Source organism: Vanessa tameamea, chromosome 12, assembly GCF_037043105.1.
Source record: "Vanessa tameamea isolate UH-Manoa-2023 chromosome 12, ilVanTame1 primary haplotype, whole genome shotgun sequence".
Lineage (NCBI taxonomy): Eukaryota > Metazoa > Arthropoda > Insecta > Lepidoptera > Nymphalidae > Vanessa > Vanessa tameamea.
The window spans coordinates 1,343,493-1,367,111 of record NC_087320.1 but is presented as its reverse complement, the minus strand read 5'-3'; the positions used below and the strand labels follow the sequence as shown (position 1 = coordinate 1,367,111).

Sequence of the window (23,619 nt, the reverse complement as noted above, 5' to 3'; positions counted from 1 at the left end):
GGTATGTAATGGTTATATATTTACATAAATTAATATTGAGTCTATATAAAAGATTTATTAAACAAATTATTTTTTGTCGTATGGTTTTACAATACCTGTGTAGATACTGACTTAACAATTTTTAATAATTATATAACGATTATAAAAATATTATATAAATAATATTCAATCATATTCGTAATTTTATTCTAATGCCATAAAATGCGATACTCGTACAAAATGTTTTCGTGTGTAATATTATTAATAAATAAAACTAATTTACTCATTAACTACTATTATTATTTTACAGATTATAAAAAATAATAAAATATTTTTAATAAAGCATACAAATATTTAAGTGAAATATTAAACTGATTAAAAAAAATACTTTATTATCATATTTCACTTAATTTATAATTAAAACAGATTCATATTATTTTATTAATAAAAATTTAAAGTTTGAGCATCTCTTTATAAACTAAAAATTAAAAGTTTTGATGTACGTATATCATCATATCATTAAATTTTTAAATTCATATCACTATGACAAAAAAAATACTTTTTATTTACCTTTTCTCATCCTTCGAACGGAATTGACCAAGAACGTAAATTTAAGTCCTATAAATTTGTTTTTAAATTCTGCGTTTTAAGTTATTTTTCAACTTTTTTTGGTGATATATTAAAAAACTTTTAAACTTAAATTATTCAGACAAACAGAGAGAACGTGCAAATGTTGTTCGTAGTGAAGATTATTTTCTAACATCAGAAAGATACCGTTTAATTACAATTTTCCCGGTTAGTTTGTTCGATGATTGCATTTCGTTACAGATACTTATTAGCGACGCTCGTGTATCCACGTCTTAAGACAGCTTTTTTAATAATTGGTGAATTAAAAAAAAATATAATGAAACTATATGTGAGTTTGGGGTTTTCTAAATAGTTTGACGCTCTTTTTATACTTACTTGTATTTCAGTTTGTGTTGCATTATTTATAATATTTTTTAAATTACATAAAAAATTTTTTAATTATACCTTAGTGTGCTTTTATAATTAAAAAGTTACAGTTATATGTATATCGAAGAATAAACGTTTTAACGTTACAATATATGAATAAAACAATTGATAAGTATCATTTTTAAACAAATAATCCAATAACGGTTAATATTAAGACATTCTTATAATTGGTCAAATTAAGTTTTTAAAATACAGATAGATATAAATTTAAAATATTTTTTTTCTGTTTAAAGACAGTTAATATGGCAGTGAGCGGAAAAATGGAAAAAGGCGCCAAAAATGAACCTTCCATAGCAACACTGGACGAGGCTATGTTACTTACTGGTAAGTTTTTCTGTTTAACTTTATTAAGTATTAATTCAATTTATTGACACTGGTAGCACCAATTACGTTCAAACGTATTAATCATACTCCATTAAACGCGGTTATTACTATATTGAGTGACCACTTCACATAAAAAGTGTTTATACTTATAAAATATGATAACAATAAATGACGCCTTGTTTTACTAAATACTATGCATATTTAATTTATTTACGATACACTTTTTCGTGATTTATTCTTAATTTTTAAAGTGCTAAGAAGGCTTGGCTTAATTAGACTTGCGACCGTGACAATGTGTAAGATGGAGTATGATTAGTTGCTTAGATTAGTACAAATCACAATCTAAGAATTGGCAAATATAAAAAAAATCGGATATGAAAATAAAATGAAATTTGGTGGTAGGCCTTTGAGCATGCCCGTCTGTCGTCGTAGGTACCACCCAACAGCTTAGCTCCAAAGGTTGGTGGCGCATTTGTTAATTGAGTTAATGTCTGCGGGCGGTGATGACCACATACCATTAGGTGGCTCCTTTGCCCAACCGTCTACCTATACAGTAAAAATAAAAGAAAAAGGAGCTACCAATTTAGTCTCATAAATTTAAAAATCGTTTTCATTTTTTTTCCAATATTTCGCAATCGTTGCACGTAATCAAGTAACGAAAATTACCGCGCGATTTCGCAAATAATAAACTAAAACCGTTATTTAATAATCGTATCAAAGTATATAGTTAGTTTTTAAATTAACATGGTTATTTTTATTACTAACAGTATTTAAAACGGGATATTTACCATGTTTTTTATTTTTATTTAAACGATATTTCGACATTATCTACGAATGTCTTGTCTCGTGAACAACAACAATACTGTTAGTATATAGTTAGTATTTAGTTAGCAATCGTAACTTTAAAAATAATAATGTCTTAATTTAGCCATTTCTGGTCAACACACATACTGCATTTTTAATCACTCTAGATATCTAGAGTCTCTTTCTTACTTATTGACAGAGTAAAAACCAGCCATTCAACATTTATCACCACCCATCGGATTATCATAGTGAGGAAATAAAGAGTGCACCTGGGTTAACGTACCTGTGCACTAATACAAGTGCACTCTCTGTGTATGTGTGTGTTCGGCATTAATTGCACTCGTACATTGATACGTCCGATGTATGATTTCATATATTATAACAATAAAAATTAAACATGAGATATTTGGTATGGCTTCGTTGTTCCGCCTACTCGTAAGCTAACTACTGCTGAACAAAATATATACTTCGCATTGCCGTGTTCAGTGTTAATATTGACCCTATGATGTCATCAGGAACGAACTGAGTATACTCGCCAGTTCGTTTATGAAGGCGTCCATTGGAAATTTAGTGTCAACAAGCTAAGAAGTTATAGTGATTCCATTAGATCTTCTGGGTACTGGACTGCTTATCTATTGATCGCAGCTGACATATACGTGGTGTGCTAAATTAACAATATCAAGTCTTGTATATGAGATATAAAAAAGATCCAAGAATCGATCCTTGAGGAACGATATTTATTTCTCAGTGACAATAAATCACTTGGGGTTCCCAAATATATATTTTTAAGTATACAAAGAGTCAATCTCACATTTTCTGATTTTATACTACTATAATATACCTGCTAATCTAATGTAAGTTTCATACTATGGCACCCAATCAAAGGTTTTGGTTAATTCAATGACTTACTGCTTGCTAATGAGCTCGATAACCGTATTTCACAAAGCAAATTGTGTCCGGTAAAGTGAATTAGAATCAGTAATTATTTAAACTAAAAAATTGTTGCGGGTTAATATTACTGAGATAAATCCACTAAATACACCTTAAGCTGGGAGCTAAAGTACTACCAGATTTAAATATTGGAATTATACTATACTTTATTAGACCAAGAACTATACGTGGTTGAAGCAATTATTAAATGTTGCAAGATAAAGTGTAATTACGTCAGTTATTGAATTAATCAACTTTACATAAATAACCCACAGATCAGGCTTCTTAATATCTTATAACTTAAACTTATGAACATATTACATCATTGTTGTTTACAATGTTAAAATAAAGTTCGCAATACCTGATCTCACATTATCTAAGACAATTTATAACTTATATACGTATAATACGACCATTACTAACATAGGTATGATTTGCAATAATATTATTTTGAACTTTTACTATACGATTGGCCGAGCGGAGATAGCCCAGTGGTTAGAACGCGGGCATCTTAACCGATGATTGCGGGTTCAAACCCAGGCAAGCACCAGTGAGTTTTCATGTGCTTAATTTGTGTTTATAATTCATCTCGCGCTCAGTGGTGAAAGAAAACATCGTGAGGAAACCTGCATATGGCTAATTTCAATGAAATTCTGCCACATGTGTATTCCACCAACCCGCATTGGAGCAGCGTGGTGGAATATGCTCCATACCTTCTCCCCAAAAGGGAGAGGAGGCCTTAGCTCAGCAGTGGGAAATTTACAGGCTGTTATTATAATGTAAAAAAGATACGACTTGTGTCTTGTTGATTTGCTATTGTTTTTTATGAAAGTTATAAACTAATTGTCCAATGTGGTCTAAACTTAATCTATTAGTTATAATTTAATTAATTGCAGTAATAAATAATACAGGTATAGATTTAATTGTAGTTGTATGAATTTAACCGAGATCTGTATCTAATTTCTGTGGTTGAGTTTTCAAATTTCTTATTAAAGTCGTAAACAATATCCGATATTTTTTTCTTACGCTTAATTTATTTAAACATAGAACAGGTTGCTATGTATCTAACATATAATAGCTGTCGCCACTTATCTTAAAGATTTTACATACGAAATTATATCTTGTATAGGATTAAAATTTTATCAGCGATTACCACCAGCAGAGAATTCGTCGCACCACGTTCACATAAAAAGCTATATTTCGAATCACACATATACCTGGAAACTATAATCTAATAATACAAAAGTTCTAAACCGATTAGATAGATTTTTTTTATTTTTAATTCTGATAATGAGTCAACAATAGTGATATTAGCATGATAAGGCGTGACGGTGTCAGAGAGCGTCATTCCGTTTGATACGCAAATGTGTCGGACATGCCCCCGAGCAGCGCCAATAGAGGTTTTACATCAACATGGAATACTTTTTTTACGACATAAGCGTTGTTTTTATATTAGGTGCGTCATTAAAATAATCTGTCTCCATTCTGTAAAATAACTTAAGTCTAAATACAATAGGCTATTTGACAATGCGAAAAATAAAGTGTCAATTATTGTAATCAGTATATATTATTAGTTTATAAATGGTTATTTGTTAACGAAAGTTGAAAATAATAATTAGTTTATTCAAAAATCCATTAATAAAAATGCATTTTTTTAAACGTTTGTCACGTGACACAACACGCTCCTGATTGGTCGGGTTTATGGTGACGCCACTTGCTTGTTAACCTCGTTTGCCTACTGTATGTGGATTATATGTGCCACAGATTACAATACAGGCAAGTGACGTCACCGACCCCATTGCAGCGCCATATTGTCAAAGTAGCGTTTTGGCGCGCTATTTAAATATCAAATTTTTAATTTGATATTTTTCAGCAAATATGTACTAGAAAAAAAAAATACAACTTTTACTAGGTTTCTTAACCTCTACTAAATAATATAAAATGGACTTTAAAAACCTGTTAAATAGCTAATATAAAAGGACATGGAAACTAGCCATCACTTAAATATAATAAAGCAATATTCCGATTTCATTTATTGTTATTTATGGTCTCTTTTAAAAAGTGATAATATTCATACATATTTAGGATTAATATGATTAATAATCGGATAATCCAAAATACCTACTAATGATATCACTTTTTTTTATAATTAGACCATAAATAATTGTAAAGGAAATTTTTTATTTTCCTTTATTATTATTTATGGCTTAATCAGCTTGTTTACAAGACTGATTTGCTCACACTTTTTCTTTGTTATCATAGTTTTACAGTAATAATTAATTATCTTATCTTTTTATCCCATAGCTCTTGTATTTGTAGCAGCACTTCAGATTATATTTTTGTATGGCAACACTAATAATCTTAAATATCCCACACCTGAACAAGGCCTTATCTGTTAACAAAAACGAAAATATGTGTGTATATTATAATCCGATAGTGGATTCAAATTCACACGTTCTAATCACTGAGCAGCCGTTGTCGTCGTTCATATTCAAGAATTTAATTGACAAAGGCATTAAATTTTTTAACGAATTATTGCCAAATCATATTCGTGATAATCGTGGTGATTGGTTATCAATACCGACAGTATTGATATTGATATGTGCTTATATTTTTCTCGTATATTATGTTATATATACATATGTACAAGAACATTCGCACTCGTCACGTTAATAGTCTAAATTAAAAGCGGTTGAATCTACAAAGAGCAGCTTGTATAGTAAAATATTTTACTAAAACTTTTTCTGAAACGCGTTCCATCAACTGGTAGAACTTTTATATAAAATGGATTAGCGTAATTTTACATTTTACACTTTTAACAGTTAGACATTACAAAAAACGTTGCATCATTTATTAGTAAATATTGTTAAAGTACATATCAGTAGCATTCACCAATTACATTGATTTAAAGTGGTTTCATATAGGTCGCGTCGCGTTCTAAGTCGGATACAATGTCAAATCAAACAATTTCTATAAAATTAATATACAGTTAAGTGTTCATCCTTTTAACACATGTTACCTGCAAACGGGTATTAGTACATTAGCACAGATAACATAACTTACCTCGCATTTAAAATGACGATTCAAAAGGAATATATTATGCAGTCATATTTTAAATTAGATTTTATATAAAAAAAAAAATTGTCAGTTTGTGTATATTAACGTCGTTCACACATTCATCAATATTCGATTTATTATAAACTTAGTTTTTATTGCCATTTGAAAAATTATTTTTGTGTTTAATAGCCCATTCATCATAAACTTTATAGACTATATAAAAAGCTACGAACTATTGAGGTGGAACGCTTAACTGCGCGGTGCAACTAGTAGTAATAAATATGTTTATTCTACTTTTTTATAACATAGGTCGGCGGACGGGCTGTAAGAAATATTAACCATTCCTTACATTTAAATGCGCGATCAACCTTATAAGCTAAGATGTTATGTCCCTTGTGCCTGTAGTTTCACTTCCTCAGTCACTCTTCAAATCGATACAGAACCATACTAAATATTGAAGCCTGACGGTAGAATATATGAGGAATGGATGGTACCTACCTCGACGGGCTTAAAAACAAAGTCCTATCAGCATTTTTTCTAATTTAAAATTAAACTCCAAATCGATCTAGAAAAACAAACACACGAATTATTTGTGCTTAAATTGTGGTTGGGCTCACATATTTATATAAAATATACATAGTTATATTTTTTTTCATTTGGATCTTTATTACGTTTACTCTTTAAGTAAACAGTAAGTTCGAAGTATAATTCACGAGGCTGCACCAATGCGGCATGGCAGAATTTCATCAGGTTTATTTACGAAAGAAAACTCCGTCACCGCAGAGCGCAAAATTTACATTACAAAAGTTAAGCACAAATCTATGTGGTCCGAGTGTGAACCTCCTAATCTTCAGCTTAGAATCACCAGGTAGCCCAGTAACTAAACCACATGAACTTTAACCGATGTCCCCCGTCGTTTATTTATCGTTATCATTTATTGCACTCTAAATCAGCATAACATACTATATACATTACATAGATAAAAACATATATAATAAAATGATCAGAATGTTCAAAATTGAATGAGGTTCAAAAGTCGTCTTATCGGCATTCATCGGTTCGTTAACATGCGAAAACCATCCCGTGACCCCGTGTAGAGGGTACCGCTGCTTTTTTAGGGAGTAATTAGGGGAACTAGGGCGCTTTAGGCGTCCTGGGCACCTGTAAGTCCCACATACCCCCCCATTTCATGTGGACGAAACGTGTGACGCGTTTTTCGAGCGAATAAAAAAATCAATCATGGATCATGTTTGCCTGGAAATGATCGCTGCTAACGAAAATAAAAAAGACTTATCATATTCATAGGCAAAGGCACAACCTATACAGTAAATATTTATTCTTAACTATTAACGTAAACATTGGAATAATATTATGGAGACAAAGAATAAAAGATATAAAAGTGAAACCTATCGAAAGGTTTAAAAACGCGCGGAACATGTACATTAAGCGCATTTGATATTATTTTTAAACGTTATGGATCCATTTTTAAGCCATTTTTTTTTGTGTTAATGACATACGTTTTTTATTTTTAGACGTTAAAATTAAAAATATACAAGAAATTAATAATAATCAATATGACATAAGGATAAACATATATGTTGTGTCTTTTCCTGTTCACATATAACATAACAAATATTGTTAAAAATAATTAATTCGTTTATTTTTATGACGTAATATAAAAACATATAGATGATAAAAAAGTGTTGTTGATTTTTAGGTAAGACACTAAATATATGTTTTATTATAATTTCCTCTTTCTCTTTTTAAGTTGAAGGTTTGGAGCTTATTTCAAAGGATAAAGTGACAAATTTTCATCTGACATATGTAAGTTTCCTCACGATGTTTTCCTCCATCGTCCAGCACTAGAATGAAATGCTGAAAAATTCAAATCTAATTTATCAAAATCATCGTTTGGGCGCTTCAGCCTGTATTCCATTCCTCTGACGAATTTGATTTATATTTATAATTACGAAATCGTTGAACAAAAACAAATTTTGATGCAAGCTTTGAATTATGTGTAAATTATATTTAATCAACGACATTTAAATAGATCATTAGAGCGACCCCAGATACCGTAATCACTAATTATGTTATTAATAATAATTTACGCAATCTGGAATGTTTGTCTCGCCCCCCTAGAGTTTTCTTGCTCGACTCTTGACTTCGCACGTGAAAACAATTATGCAATACCTCTGTTACCTACTACAAATGAAAAACGAGTAAAGTTAAACAAACCTTAGATTTACGTCAAGATTCAATCGTCTGGGTAGGTACCACCCATTCATAGTAAAGTTGTGTTCCAGCTTAAAAACTGAGTAAGTTAATACAGACACAAGAGAAATAACATCTTAGTTCCCAATGATGGTGGAAAGAAAAGTTAGTATTTCCTATAATGCCAATGTCTTTGGCGCTGGTAGATGTTTTGACTAATGCATAATTACAAGTTACGACTCGGTTTGAATTGGATTATTAAATAGATCATATAATGTGTTTCGTTGTTCTGGATAATTATTATTTGACACTATATTTGATCCACGCAAGTTGTCGTATCAGTTTTATTTTAAACGTATTCGTATTGATATAATAATTGTAAATAGTTAATATTATTTATTTTCTTATTAAAATACATTTGGTAAATATACATATAACAAATGATAGTCAATTTCAATGGCGGTAAATTCACTTGCAACAAACTTGCCATATGAAAAAAATTATATTATGAAAATTATAACTTCAATAAAGTTTTTTTAATAGATTTGTATATTGATAATAATTTTGTATCTATTTCTTTTTTTAAGCCTATTTATTCTGCATACTATATTATTTTTTATTAAATACAATTTATGTTGTATTTATAAAATGCAAATTGCACAATTAAATACAACAATTACAGAACATTACATATTTCCAAGGCGTGTTGTTGATCGATCCCGGTAAGGTATTCCATAAGTTATTTCTCCTCTATATGTATATTACGTCTTGTGCTATAACTAAACATATTAGTCAGTTGTATATCATTAAAATATTTATAAGACTTTAGGTGGCTTAGTTGTTAGAACTCGTGTTCCTTGACCGAAGTCCGATTACAAAATTATCATTTGCGAAAAATAGCCCGTTCCCTAAAAAACACGGTCACACACGGTAGGCACACGGCCACATACCACCTAATATTAAGGGGTGACCCCGTGGACCATCGACATTGGAGCTTTAAGAAATATTCCTTAAAACAATGCGCCACCAACCTTGGGAACTATACTATGTTCCTTGTGTCATGGTCACTCCTCGGACAGTTACACGCCATCCTTCCAGCTGTTTGCAGCAAGCAAAAAGTGCATCTCGTTAACCAAAAACCAGCAGTTACCAAGTAGGTATTTAATTACCAAGATGCATTTGGTTACGCATTCATGATAAGCAGCAGGCATGTTAAATAAGACCACGTAAAACATATACATTTTATATAAATTACAATATTTAAGTTACTCTGATCTATCTATTACATACATAGGTCTTCGTATTTCTATTCTGACGTCATGTTGTTTTGTTGTTATTATTACAAAAATGCGTAAATTAAATCACGCTACCCGGTGCGTCAAAGAAAATATATTTAATTGAAAGGTTTTAGACTCATTGCTTCCCTTCTAAGACAAGTATGATGAATATGTTGATGAACTAATTCAAAGATTATCATATGAGTGAGCCAAAATGTAAGATATATTAACCATAGGTCACAAACCAAGGAACTAAGATGTTATGTCCCTTAGCCTGTAGTTACACTGGCTAACTCTTCAAGCCAGATCACAATAATAGTAAGTATTGCTGTTTGGCGGGAGAATTTTTGATGAGTGGATGGTACCAACTAGTCCTACGACAAAGGATAAACTAATCAAATACCAGGCGGAAAATTAAAGGAAAAATATTTAATTAATAACGTTGCGATCTTAATTGGACTTCGCGATATTTATTTTAGCTTGAAGGGTTTTCCCCAAGGCTTAATAATATTTTAAATGTTGGTGACAAACATTTTGCCAGCAAACTTAAACTCATATCATACGATACTAATCTTTTTATTACACTTTCAACAACTATTAATTCAGAAAACATGTTTATTATAACAAGAATTAAGATATGCTAGAATAATAATATGGTTGTTATTTGCTTCTAATTTTTAGAACTTAGAGCTAAAATACATAAAGGTGGCAAACAGAATTTCTCGATATTATTATAAAAGACTGGAAATTAAGTTAGAAGGTTCATAAAACATAAATGATTTAAATACATATTTAATCATAATTAAAATCTAATAAAATAAATGAAAATATCACGTAAATTAATTGGTAAATTTCAGATTTAATTAGAAGAATTCAATTCAGCTATAGACTAATTATTCTGAATCACCATACAGCAAATAGTCCCGTGAGTGGAGTGCCCTCTTTTTAAATATGATGTCATTAATAGTTTGCATGCACAAAGACATTTTTTTACTGCATTTAAATATCTAAAGACGAAGTCTGGAAATAACGCATGCTCTAAAAATAATCTATGCCATAAAATTTATGCTTCAAGTGATCTTTCTTTTATTTATATTTTTTTCTTATTCTGTAACTTAATAAGCGCATAACAAGTTATACTTAATGTCGATTTAAGTACACATGTAGAGAAACAAAATCATTTCGCATTTTTGAATATAAAATACAACATTTTTATTAAATGCGTCATAGATTATAGTTTTGCGTATATATTTTAACGCAAAGATATGCTTCGTAACTCATTATGATTGAAAGATAGTTCTGTTGGACCTGTAAACCTGTTTCAATGATATTATTCGCAACTAAGTGCTAGGAGCATTGATTTACCTTGCTTTAAATAATAACAGCCGAAATCTATTCGATAGAAATTACTGATTTCCTTAATGTTAAGGAAAAACACATGATTTTTTTACATGAAGGCCTTAATGACCTTGATCGCTTGGAATTGTGGCAAGAATGCTAAAACGTCTGCATGGCAACGACTACGTTTCGTTTCGATTGCTATTAAGTGTCAATTTTAGTAGAATCTTCCCCTATACTGGAGCAGCGTAATAAGTCATTTTGTCAGTACAATTGATGTCTTATACTGGAACAGCGTTATGAGCTCCACTTCTTCTATTAAACATTCGCAAGGACGATAAATAACTGTTTTCAAAATTTTTGTTTTCAGTAAAAATCAAAGTAAATTTTCCGCGTGACACTGTGACGCGCCTGTCTTTAAATCAACCATGATAGTAATTGTTTTTCATCGTAGATTTATATTACCGTTAGAAAATCTCTACTAAAGAGTTCATTTTTAATTCGTATCTACGTAGGATATGGACGTATTTGGGACGAGATAAAACTGATATTATTTAAAAACGTGTTTCAAATAGGAATTTGGAACATGTTTGTTTGATAATTGATTTTTTTATGATATAGCTTGGCGGACGGGTAAATGGATCACCTGATGTTAAGTGGTCACCACCGCCCAAAGACAATGGTGCTGTAAGAAATATTAACCATATCTCTATTCAGTGACATAATTGTCACTGAACAGAGAAGTCCCAGTTTGTAATACCGTGAAATTTCTTGCAATAATACCATTAACGTACAGTAGTTAAAAAGGCCACGGCGAGCATTTGTATGTAGTTTATAAACCTTATCTTTATTTTATTTTCCAGGGTTTGGTATTTACAACATCGCTCATATGCTCCTGAGTGGATTGATTCTTTTGGGCGTGATCATGCAAAGCTTGGCCATGAGCTACGTGATGCCGGCTGCGCAGTGTGACTTGAATCTCAGTCTACAGCAGAGAGGATGGATTTCTGCTATTCCTTTTTTAGGTAATTATAACAATAACAAATAATAATGTTTTCATGTTCCTGGAATTCCGATGGAATGACGATGATATACTCAATTTAGTAAAAATCGAGCCGAGATGGCCCAGTGGTTAGAACGCGTGCATCTTAACCGATGATTTCGGGTTCAAACCCAGGCAGGCACCACTGAGATTTCATGTGCTTAATTTGTGTTTATAATTCATCTCGTGCTCGGCGGTGAAGGAAAACATCGTGAGGAAACCTACATGTGTCTTATTTCAACGAAATTCTGCCACATATGTATTCCACCAACCCGCATTGGAGCAGCGTGGTGGAATATGCTCCATACCTTCTCCTCAACGGGAGAGGAGGCCTTAGCCCAGCAGTGGGAAATTTACAGGCTGATTATACTCAATTTAGAGTCATTTTCTTTTTTTGAACGTGATCTTATGCTATTTATTTGCGTTGCATAGGTTGTTTACTGTACGAAATCGAAGTGTATATGTTCTAACATCTTAAATCCGTGCTGCTGAAAATCTCTTGACTAAAAAAACTAGATATTTTTGTATTGTCCTGATCCTAGCATTCCCACCAGGACCTCGGGATTTGCAGCTCTATGAACAAGTCACTAAATTAAGGAGGCAGTTAAGGCCAAACGATGATAAAACACATTCCATAAAATATAGGCACGTGCCCATATATCAAAATGAGAGTGTAAACAATCCACTTGACTGTAGAATATTTGCTATCAAGATAGAGTAGGAACATAAATGAGTAATCGCCTTGAGACCTCTCCTCTGTCAATAGACACCGATATTGGAAGGAGCATTACGCATATATTAAGTTATTTATTTGGCTCCTTCAGTCACAGGAACATAAATCTCTTACTTTGAGCTATTGGTATATTTGTGTGATTAGAAACAAATTGCAAATACTTTAACTTCTAATATAATTGAAGTATCTATCTATATATTTAAGTTAACATGGCTATTTGCGAGCTACCATAACCTAAACAATCATTTATTTCATTACAAATGTGTATAACTAAATTATTATAATGAAATCGGTTGAGTATCTCAAAACTTATATGAACTCTAACTACTTAAAAATAAAATTAATATTAAATCAAAGATCTTATCCATGTATAGATATATTCATTCAGAAAGAAGCGCCCTTCACGCAAAATTATCGACGACCGACGTCTAATTGTACGAGTGACGCTCGTGTCATATAATCGTGTCTTAGTGTGCGTGAGATTACGAATATACAAGCACTTTTGATTATCATTTTATTTAATTTAAAAATAAAGCTGCTACTGGTTCTAAAACTAGATTCTATCGAGAACATAATGAACGAGATAAAATGAATCATCAATGAATACGAACCCGAAGACGATCGTAGGTTATGGATATAAAAAGTAGCCTATGTCCTTATTTAGGGTTCAAGCTTGCTTCATAACACTTTCACATTTAAATGATTAGTATAGATTTTTGAATGTTTTATAATTTGCCATGTCCATTTCTCCAGCTATTATCCTCACGTCGTACTTCTGGGGCTGGCTGGCCGACACGCGCGGGCGTCGGCTAGTAATGCTCATCTCTATGATCATCTCCACCGTGTTCAGTGGTCTCGCCAGCTTCGCGCCTGAGGTTATCTCCTTCGCCGTGCTATCGTTCATATCATCTATATTGTAAGTACATTATTTATCTAAATGTCTATTATATAGTATATAATATATTATGCTTTATTACACAGAAGAGTAAAAAAATATACAGTTATATATAAATAAGGCACCACTGAATTTACATGTGCTTAATTTGTTTATAATTCATCTCGTGCTCGGCGGTGAAGGAAAACATCGTGAGGAAACCTGCATGTGTCTAATTTCAACGAAATTCTGCCACATGTGTATTCCACCAACCCGCATTGGAGCAGCGTGGTGGAATATGCTCCATACCTTCTCCTCAACGGGAGAGGAGGCCTTAGCCCAGCAGTGGGAAATTTATAGGCTGATTATGTTATGTTATGTAATAAAATTAATGGCTGTCTTATCGTTAAGACAGCAATCTCTTCCAGACAAGCTTTGGATAAAGAACATGAGCTTAGTAAATCGGTCACGACACGAAAGACACATCCGCTAAAGTATCAAAAATCGTATTAACTGCCTCGTTGGTCTAGTCTAGTCTCCAAAAAATTCTGAATAGGAATCAAATCAAATTGTGTATTTCAGTATGTCGGGCTCTTCGGCTGTGGTGTACACGTACCTAGGCGAATTCACAAATATACGTCACAGAGACAAGATCGTCACGTTTGGTTCGGCGTTCGTCGGCATCGGGACTGTTATAATACCAGGTGAGAGATTAACAAGACTAGAATTCGGTCCGTAATCGAAATTTGACCATAACAATAATTATAATACTTTATCATACACCAAAATACATAAAAATAATACAACAAAAGTATAATCCAACAGCTTGTACAAATAGGCGGTCTTATTGGTAAAAAAGCAATCCTAGCAGACGAGAACAAATGATTGGGCAGGTGGCATTCGATATATTGCATATAATAACAATGGCTGCAATCGCACACCAAAATTTAGCATTCATGTATACAACAGGAACCATAAAACCTACTGAGATAGAACGTAACAGACAAAACCGTCCGTAATAATAGACCAGATATCACCGTTCACGATATAGTCAATAGAATTGTTTATCTTATCGATATAGCTGTTCTTAATTCGCATGACACATAAACCACCATATCTTAAAAACTAAGTAAATATCTTGTCATATAAATTAAAACTCAATAGAAAATAGTCCCAATAATCCTATCATTTATACCCTACATGGTGAAAGCCATAATTTTTAACATCTTCCGTATCGTCTACCGAAAGTTTATATCATTTTCAATTTTCTCGTTCATATTTCTTAACTCTTAGCTGTGGCCCGCGACTTATGTTTTAACCGCTCCTAGAGCGGAGAAACATTAATATGATAAATAAAGGCACTGAACTATTTCGTCTTTGCCTATTTATGTATATATATAGATTAGAAGAAATGTAGCCAAAATATCTATAATTCTATATAAATATATGTAAGTAAGATGAATCAAATTGTATAATGCTTTGAAAAACCCATGACCTTATATATATTTATAAATCCGACGAGAAGGCCATTGTTTGATATAAAACAAAGCTTAATAATTTGAATTTCGATATCGGTTTTAAGGAAAATATATTCCTTAGTTTTTTCAACGAGGTCGATATAATTTAAATTTATTACACAATAATTTTATAAGAATGTAAATTTATAGAGACATACAGATTGTAATTATTTAAGTATATTTCAGTTTGCTTAAGTGTGCTTTTTTGTTTTGCTCTTTTTTCAATATATTAATAATACATCTTATCAGAATTATTGTGGTACCAGTAGATTACTACGACAATATTACCAGCTATTTATTCTCACCATAAACCGTGTAGTTTCAATGTTTTGCAGTGACGTGTGAAGGAATCAAAAATTATCAATTTTCTATTTTAAAAGTTAAGCTGACTTGAATTAATTAATTTATAACCAGTATATAATTTATCACTGTACAAACTCTGTCAAAAAAATACCGCTGAGATACTCGCGCCGGTTTTCGAACATGAACCCTGAAAACATTACACTCCTATTTTGGGCAGTCGTGTAATAATGTAGTTCACTCCCAAAACAAAAAATACTTAAACTTCACCTTTAACACTTCACTTGCAGCCATAGCCTGGGTAATACTTCCCCTGGAGTTTTCTTATCCGCTACCACTTCTGAATATTGCGTACCGACCCTGGAGGCTGCTGGTCGTGGCCTGCGTGCTGCCTTTCGTCATCGGCACCCTGTTGCTGATATTCATAGCACCTGAGAGCCCTAAGTTTCTCAGCTCATCGGGAAAATCTGAGGAGTGTTTGGTCGTACTGAGGAAAATGTACTCAATCAATAGGAGAATGCCTGAAGATACCTACCCTGTGAGTGAAGATTATAGCATATGAGGTCTTTAATATATTTTGGTTATCTAGCCGATATTATGTTAGATCAATCCTTATGAAATGCATCAATACCTTGTATCGTAATACATTTTTGGCGCGAAGTTTGGGTGTATTTGGTTTTTGTCATTATTATTCATTTAAAGTAATTAATGTTATTGTTGATTGGCAATTTTATATTAAAAGTCTTTTTATTATCTTGATTTCCAGGTAAAGACTTTAATATCCGAGGGTAGCAATACGAAACAGGAAGAGAAGTCAGGTATATCCGCAATTCTATCTTCCATGAAGGAGCAGACCGTGCCGTTGTTCAAGCCGCCGTTCCTGAAGTGGACTTGCCTCACTTGTTTTGTACAATTTGGAATATTTGCAACGTGAGTTTAAATATGAAAAAATGTAATCGCGATTCGGTATGCCCATAGACTTCCTACTTTAAGCCGGCGCACTTATATTACTTTTTTATATATTCATTCTTATTAGTCTTACTTTTTACACGCTGTATTGCGGCCATGCTGGTATTATATTAACGTAATATATTGTACATAATTAATTTCAAAAATGTAACGAAGTCACGAAAGACTGACACATAAGCCCAAAATTGGCTCGGGTGCGAGACCGGGGAGGGGTGACTTGAATAAAACAAAACTATCAATGTTTTAAATATTAACAAGTCAACGAGTTAACGAATATCGGTTACCAAGTAATATCTCCGACCCCGCGGTCCCGGCACCGCAGCAAAGTAAGCTCACCGAAGGCGTGACCGCGCTGTTGCAGCACCAACGGGTTCTACGTGTGGTTCCCGACGATCCTCAACTCGCTGGTGAACCACGAGGGCGCGCAGACGCGCATCTGCGACGCGCTGGACGCCGCGCGCGCGCCGCGCAACGCCTCCGCCGTGAGTCGATCTTTTATTTATTTTTTTACTAATTATTCCTAGTATTCATTCATATTCAGTATTCGGTATTTATTTAACTCAGAATTACAGAATTGTTTATTTCACACAGAAAACATCTATAAAACTATTACATGATTGCACTATGAGTGAAGACTTAATGTGTAATATAATATAGTCATCAAAAGAAAAACAGATCAAGTACTGGCTATCCTAGCTAGGCTAAATTAAATAGCCTGTGTTAAGGATAATCAGTCCTCTCCCCGAAAGTTGAGATAATTAAAATACATTAGAGATCTATCGCCTGGGCATTACAAAACGTATCTTATGATTATGTGAGTGCCTGCGCGATGCCTTCCCTGCGCCGGACACGAGGCCGCAGACCCCGATTCTGGGTTCGAATCCCAGGTCGCACCGATAAACAGTTATTCGGTTTTAGTATCAAAATATTCTCACACCCCGGAGTCTGGAAATTGCAAGTGTGTATAATCCCGTGCCTCGGATAGCGCGCGAAACCGTTGGTCCTGCACCCGAACTCTTTCCGATCGTGTCGGATTTGCCGGCCCATTGGATTATGAGAGTGCACTTGCGTTTTCGATTACATTAGTGCACTATAATATGTCCAGCGTGGTTGGCTGGTCTGCCTTGAGATTAGTCACCGTGGCCAATCCGGTCGGGATGTCATGACCATTATTTATAATTGATTTAGTAGTTTAATGTGGTAGAGCTTTTCAGCATCATGTAAATACTCTCGAAGTCAAGACATCGACATCGACGTGACCATCAGCAATAGTTTATCTTACCAACGATATAAATGCGAAAGTTTAGATGGATGGATTTTTGTCACTCAATCATAATGTCTCTTGATCTGGATGATTTTTGACACAGAGATAGATCGGTTACTTTTTAACCCAAACACCTGACATCATGCAGACATTTTTAACTTTGTCGTTTCATAAATTTAAATCATTTGTAAAAAAAATACATCGGTAAAGAAGGCATATTATTCGATACAAAATTATATTGATGATAAAAAAGCGTGGAGTTAGTATTTAACTAACATGACTGTATTTTTAGATGTTGAAAAAGAGTAACTACTGAGTTTCTTTCTCGGTAGAATCTACATTCCGAACCGGTGGTAGCTTCACTTATATAGTTTGTTAAATGACGATTCAAAAGTGCTTATAAAAGCCTACTTGAACAAAATATATTTTGATTTGATTTGATCTCCTCAAACGCAGGTGAAGCGAAAAATGTGTATTGAACAGCACAATATTTGCACTTGAGACTAGTTTCCAAAGTGGAATAATTTTAGAAGATCCCTTAGGGGGATGAATGAAAATGCTTTTCTTATATTTCAAATAGTTAATAATAAGAATAGATTCGGTTACAATATAATAAAATAGCAAAATAATCATCTCTCAAGAATATTTATTGCAGTATGAAATTTAACAGGAGACAAAATGATAGTTTATTATGTCTCCAATTTCTTATAATCTTAATAGCAGGTTAAACCTCAGACAAATATAATACGTGGCTGTTCGTATTGGCATTCAGGTACAGTTTTTAAGATGATGTGAACATTTCATTATCGTTGTATATAACAGTATTATTTACACAGCGTTGTTAGCTTGGATTAATCTCTGACAAGTTTTAAAATTTTCGCCCGCATTGCTACTTTATGAGTATGATGGATCTATTATAGAGGGTTCGGGTGTTTTTATAAGTAGGGGCGGGCTCCTCATTAGGTGCAAGTTGTTTTAATTGTCTGTGTTTGTAACCCAGCGGCTTAAATGACTCTTTTTTATCTCGCTGGAAAATTGCGTTTACACAATTGTAGGGCCTGCCGACGTAAAGTTCACTGGAATACTCACTAAAAGTTCAGCAGTACTCACTCCGTCTCTTTGGGGGGCGACACGGGATCGCTAGCGCATGGTACCCTTGGCCCATGGCCCCGATAGTTGGCCCACCTTCTACAAAGAGCCCTCCCATATCGCCGACGCCTTCTCCTCGGTCTCGGCAGCTAGTCCATGGCTACAAAATACTGCTTACAAAATAACCCGAGTCCAAGCGTGTAGTAGCTGTTCACTTAAATTTAAGCTACGTAAAGTTGTCAGGCATTAGCTTCCGCTCTCGACTTCGTCCACGTATGAGGAGTGAGCAGTAAATGTTAAGTCAGACTATAAGCTATCTCTATTCCAAAATTCATACAAATTTGTTCCGCCGCTTTTGCATGGTTGAGTAACACGCATGCATCCAAATTTTTGCATTCACAATAATAGTAAGGTTGTCTTGTTGTAGTGTTGACATTGAATTTGTATTCGTTTTTGCTGCTTCACTATAATGTTGCACGTACTCCATGTCAGAATACAAAATGGAATGGTTTAATACATCTCATGGAAAATCTAAGTATATTATTCTTCGTTAGGTGGAATGCGACGATACTATAAATACGGCCACCTTCGAGATGTCCGTGTACGTGGGGCTGGTGTTCTGCTCTATGTACATCATCGTCGGCTTTCTGGTGGACTTTTTGGGGAAAAAAGCCATCCTGGTGGTACTGTTGGCTGGCACCGGCATGTGCGGAGTGGGAGCTCCCAACGTCTACCACCAGCAGATCTCTGTCGTGCTGTTCGCAATCTTCCAGATGTGCGGAGCATGTATTGGACTCATGAACGCTGTTACCGTGGAACTATTTCCTACTAAATTCAGGTAAATATTAAAGGTATACATAAAATTGTTGTTTTTTTTTCCAAGCTAATAGATGTGAAATTTTCCACATAAATGATGGGTTATATTTTTAGGATGGCCTGAGTGTATATAGCATTTATATATGTTGTATACTTATTGAGATATAACATATTACGTGAATATAGTCTGAGAGAGAATTGTTTTGTTACAGCAAACTATACCGAAATATTAACAGATACGCACATCTGCCGATGGTGTTCGCGCTACAGTCATTATATCTAAGTTCAAAACACGATACAAAAAGATGCGTTTGTTCAATATATTTGTCCTAATTAGTTTATCCTAATATCTTCAGTTTCTGTGAACCAAATTGGTCGCCAAATACGAAGTTCTTGTACTCGGCATACATCAGAGTGAAATGGCAAATGTCATCCCTCTCTTTCTTATTCTATTATTTACAATTTTTTAGGTTATAAGTTTAACGTGTCTGTGATATCGCAGCTCCCAAACGGATGAACCGATTTTCGTTTAGTTTTTTTTATACAAAAAATTGTTATTAAAATTTGAAATACAAATGTATTTCTTGTCATAGAATTATTTTCAAATGTTGTTGATTTATTTCATTGTTTTTCATAATTTATTATTGCAAAAGTAACTTCGTTCTTAACTGGGTTTCCAATGAGAACTCTCTTTGTTTTTATAAACTATTAATTAAGCATATTTCGTGTGCAGAGCGATGGCGGTGTGTCTGTCCATGATGATGGGTCGCGTCGGCTCCATGGTGGGCACCAACCTCATCGGACTGTTCCTGGAGACCAATTGTGGCGTCAGCTTCTACCTCTTCGCAGGAGTTATTATGGGTGAGGGCATATTCATCATAAATTAAACGCCTGTAAATGTCCTATAGCTGAACAAAGGTTCCCTTCGGGAAGATCTTGAGGCACCAAGTTGCTTCAAGTACATGTGTGACAAAATACTACACAGACACATAACATATATGTAACCTATATAACTTCACGAGATTTTTATTACCTCCGAGCGCGGGATGAATTACAAACACAAATTAATCACATGAAAATTCAGTGATTGAGTTTGGACTTCACCCATAATCCAAGTCACATCACGGTATATCGCTAGTAAAACGGAAAAAGTTTCCAAAGTAAACGATATTGTCTTATATATTACCATTTAACAAATTTATGAAGACTAAAATAATTTATTATTATTATTTATTAAAATAATAATTTTAGAAATAAAACCGCCTTTGTCTAGGCTCGGGTTCCATCACAGGACTCGTTGAACACTAATTGTGAATAAAATTGTATATCTGTCTATTTGAAAAGAGCAACTATGCGAGTTTCTTGCCGTTTCGTCTCGCCGGAGGATGCTTTCCGAAACGGTGGTTGTGTTTAAATATTGACAGTTTAAAAACGCTTCATTGTAAAGTTTACTTGAATAAAATACATTTGATAAAATACATAAGATCAAATTATACAATATCTTTTAATTAGTACGTTACATATAAAAGCTATTTCTTTTCATTTACTTGACCGTCACACAAATTGACAAAGGAAAAGTTATATTCGACTTTGCATTTTCGTTATAAAAATGTTATATATTTTTTTTTCCACCTTTTAAGTACTTCATAGTTTATCATTTTTTTTCTTTTTTAAATTTATATCAGAAATGCCCCCTTATAAGAAATTACTAATATTCCTATTTACCCCTCCAATTAAAGCTTGTGCTAGGAGTGGGGACGACAATAGCCCAAGTGGTCAGGATACATTGAATATGTGTTTTAAAGTATATGTCCGTCCGTTCCAGTGTGCGCGTTGTTCTGCTTGACCCTGCCGGGTAAAAACAAAGGACCAATTCAGACCAAACCTAAGTCAGAAGCAACTCAAAACGAAACTCAAGCGCCCGCATGAAGTTGAAAATGAAGTTCCTATTTTGAAAACGAAACAATATTTTGAAATTTTGAACATCCCGTACAGAGGCTGTGTTTTAATAATAATTTACTTTGTTTTAACGAACTTGTGTACGTATTTTAGAAGACGTTTTATACGTTACTAATCAAAATGTAAATTTAGTTCAGTAAAGACAAAGTTACAGTCGAAGAATACAAAAAACATAAACTGCCTTTTGCCTGAGCCATGTGATGGTGAGTGGTCACCACTAACCTTATATACTGTGAGAAATATTTACCATTTTTCATATCACCAATGTCCCATCAACTTTGGGTACTGAGATGTTATGTCCCTTGTGCTTACAGTTCCCCTACCTCCCTTCAGACTGAAACGCAACAGCACTAAGTATAACTAACTGGTGTTAGAATAAGTGACCGTCCAGTTTATATGTTTAATATTTAGTTGAATTTTGGAATGTTCACTTTTAAAAAAACTTCTATGAGTACTTGTTAATGGCTACTAGTCTGAAACTAGACTAGTTATTATAGTGGCTAATGTAAGTGGCTTTATATTACCCCTTACCCCTTTCCGGTCCTATGGGTGTTGAACAGTGAGGTAATATATATTGTCTATGGTTGGTTCTCTACTAAGCATTATGAAATATGCATTTATTCAAAAACGATTTTAGTCAAATGTTCCGATCATCGATGTCGAATTTGAACGTGAAGTATTTATAATACGGCAAAAAAAATTGCGTTACCTTTTTTCAAAATGGCTGCCAACTGATTTGTAAACTGATTTGAAATATGTAGTTTTAAATATTATTTTGCATTTATGTTTCTTGTTAATTTATCATCAATCAGATGCAATATTCACAATTTTCATTTGTATATCGAATTTGTTTCTCGAACGGAAAACACTTTAACGATTAGCACTATTATTTTCTATTCATATTATTTTTAAGTTACAGAAACTGTGATATACTTGTGTTTATAATAAGTTGTAAAATATTCATATTTAATTACTTAATTATTATTTTAGAAATAACGAATAAATGATTTTGTACAAATTGGATTTTTATTGAACGACCTTTGCCTCTACAAGATAGACATTTTGAAACCTTATTTATTTTATTTTTTTTGCGTAACAGTAAAACATTTTAAATAATAATATCATTTGAGTTATATTAACTATTTAGTGCATTTTCTGTTGAAATCAATTATAATTTTATTCCAAAATTTTGCTTAAACTTAAAATCACTATTAATTAGTTAGTAAGTGTGAAATGTCTTTTATTTTGTTGAGTACTTATAAAATGAAACAAAAATGACATATGGATATAAAAGAAAACAGCAATGTACGAGAGAACCGTGATGACGTAATAGTAAGTGACGTAACACTTTTTTTATTTATTTCATCGTCATCTTATATATTAATAACGTAAGCAGATTTTTGTCCCAGCGATTATAATCACAAAACACAAATCTGCTAGTATCTTATCTTATATTATATCTTATCCCATATATGGGACGATAGCTACACGCAGAAGATCGTTTATGGTCTTATTTTGAAGAGCTCCAGCCGTAGATGTGCAGAAAATTATCAGAAGATTCTTGATTGCAATTTACTAAATTGTTACAATTTAACAAAGAATTAATTTTAGAGGGCGGAAAGTAACTGGCCGGTTAGAGAGCAGCTATACAGCTATACGGCTGTAAAAAAAATATGAAAAACGTAAACAAAATTAGTAAAGTAAATTGTTTTCGACAAACTCCAATTCTATCTGAACTAACGTATACGATTTAATATTAATATTTTTATTTAAATAAGTTTTCATAATTTTGGCGCCAAATGTAGATGAATGGCTTATAGTTTACAATGAAATGAAATTAAAATAAACATAGGTTAAATCATAGCTTTCGAAATTCCTAAAAAATATTTTGAATAAACGCCAAGTTTTGCGGGACTAGTATTAATAAAAGTTTAAAAACGAAAAGTGATGTGAAATATTTGAAAAGAAAAAAAGTGAATTCATTGTTATTGTTTTCTTGGCGTTGTTATTAAACATAATATTCTTATCAAAGCGTTATCTCAATCTGTATAAAGAGATTAAAAAATATATATTTGTTCCAATTAAAAAAAAAAACATTCTTTGGTAGGAAGCTACATTATCC

General features: G+C 33.0%; 1 protein-coding gene across 2 annotated transcripts in view; it reads left to right on the top strand.

Moving 5' to 3' along the window:
• The window catches only part of LOC113402414 (uncharacterized), a 29,243-nt gene extending 7,023 nt beyond the window's left edge, over positions 1 to 22,220 (top strand). Inside the window, exons 1-11 of one of the 2 annotated variants that reach the window (XM_026642653.2) lie at positions 761 to 895; positions 1,227 to 1,317; positions 11,798 to 11,959; positions 13,463 to 13,625; positions 14,166 to 14,287; positions 15,691 to 15,938; positions 16,167 to 16,330; positions 16,731 to 16,851; positions 19,277 to 19,560; positions 20,272 to 20,399; positions 21,364 to 22,220. In XM_026642653.2, coding sequence (XP_026498438.2) covers positions 788 to 895; positions 1,227 to 1,317; positions 11,798 to 11,959; positions 13,463 to 13,625; positions 14,166 to 14,287; positions 15,691 to 15,938; positions 16,167 to 16,330; positions 16,731 to 16,851; positions 19,277 to 19,560; positions 20,272 to 20,399; positions 21,364 to 21,467 — 1,695 coding nt within the window. In that variant the 5' untranslated portion in view covers positions 761 to 787 and the 3' untranslated portion in view covers positions 21,468 to 22,220. Of the gene's footprint in view, positions 1 to 760; positions 896 to 1,226; positions 1,318 to 11,797; positions 11,960 to 13,462; positions 13,626 to 14,165; positions 14,288 to 15,690; positions 15,939 to 16,166; positions 16,331 to 16,730; positions 16,852 to 19,276; positions 19,561 to 20,271; positions 20,400 to 21,363 lie in introns of those variants that run through there. The other variant, XM_026642654.2, reaches the window with a different exon arrangement.
• Positions 22,221 to 23,619: the final 1,399 nt, after the last annotated feature.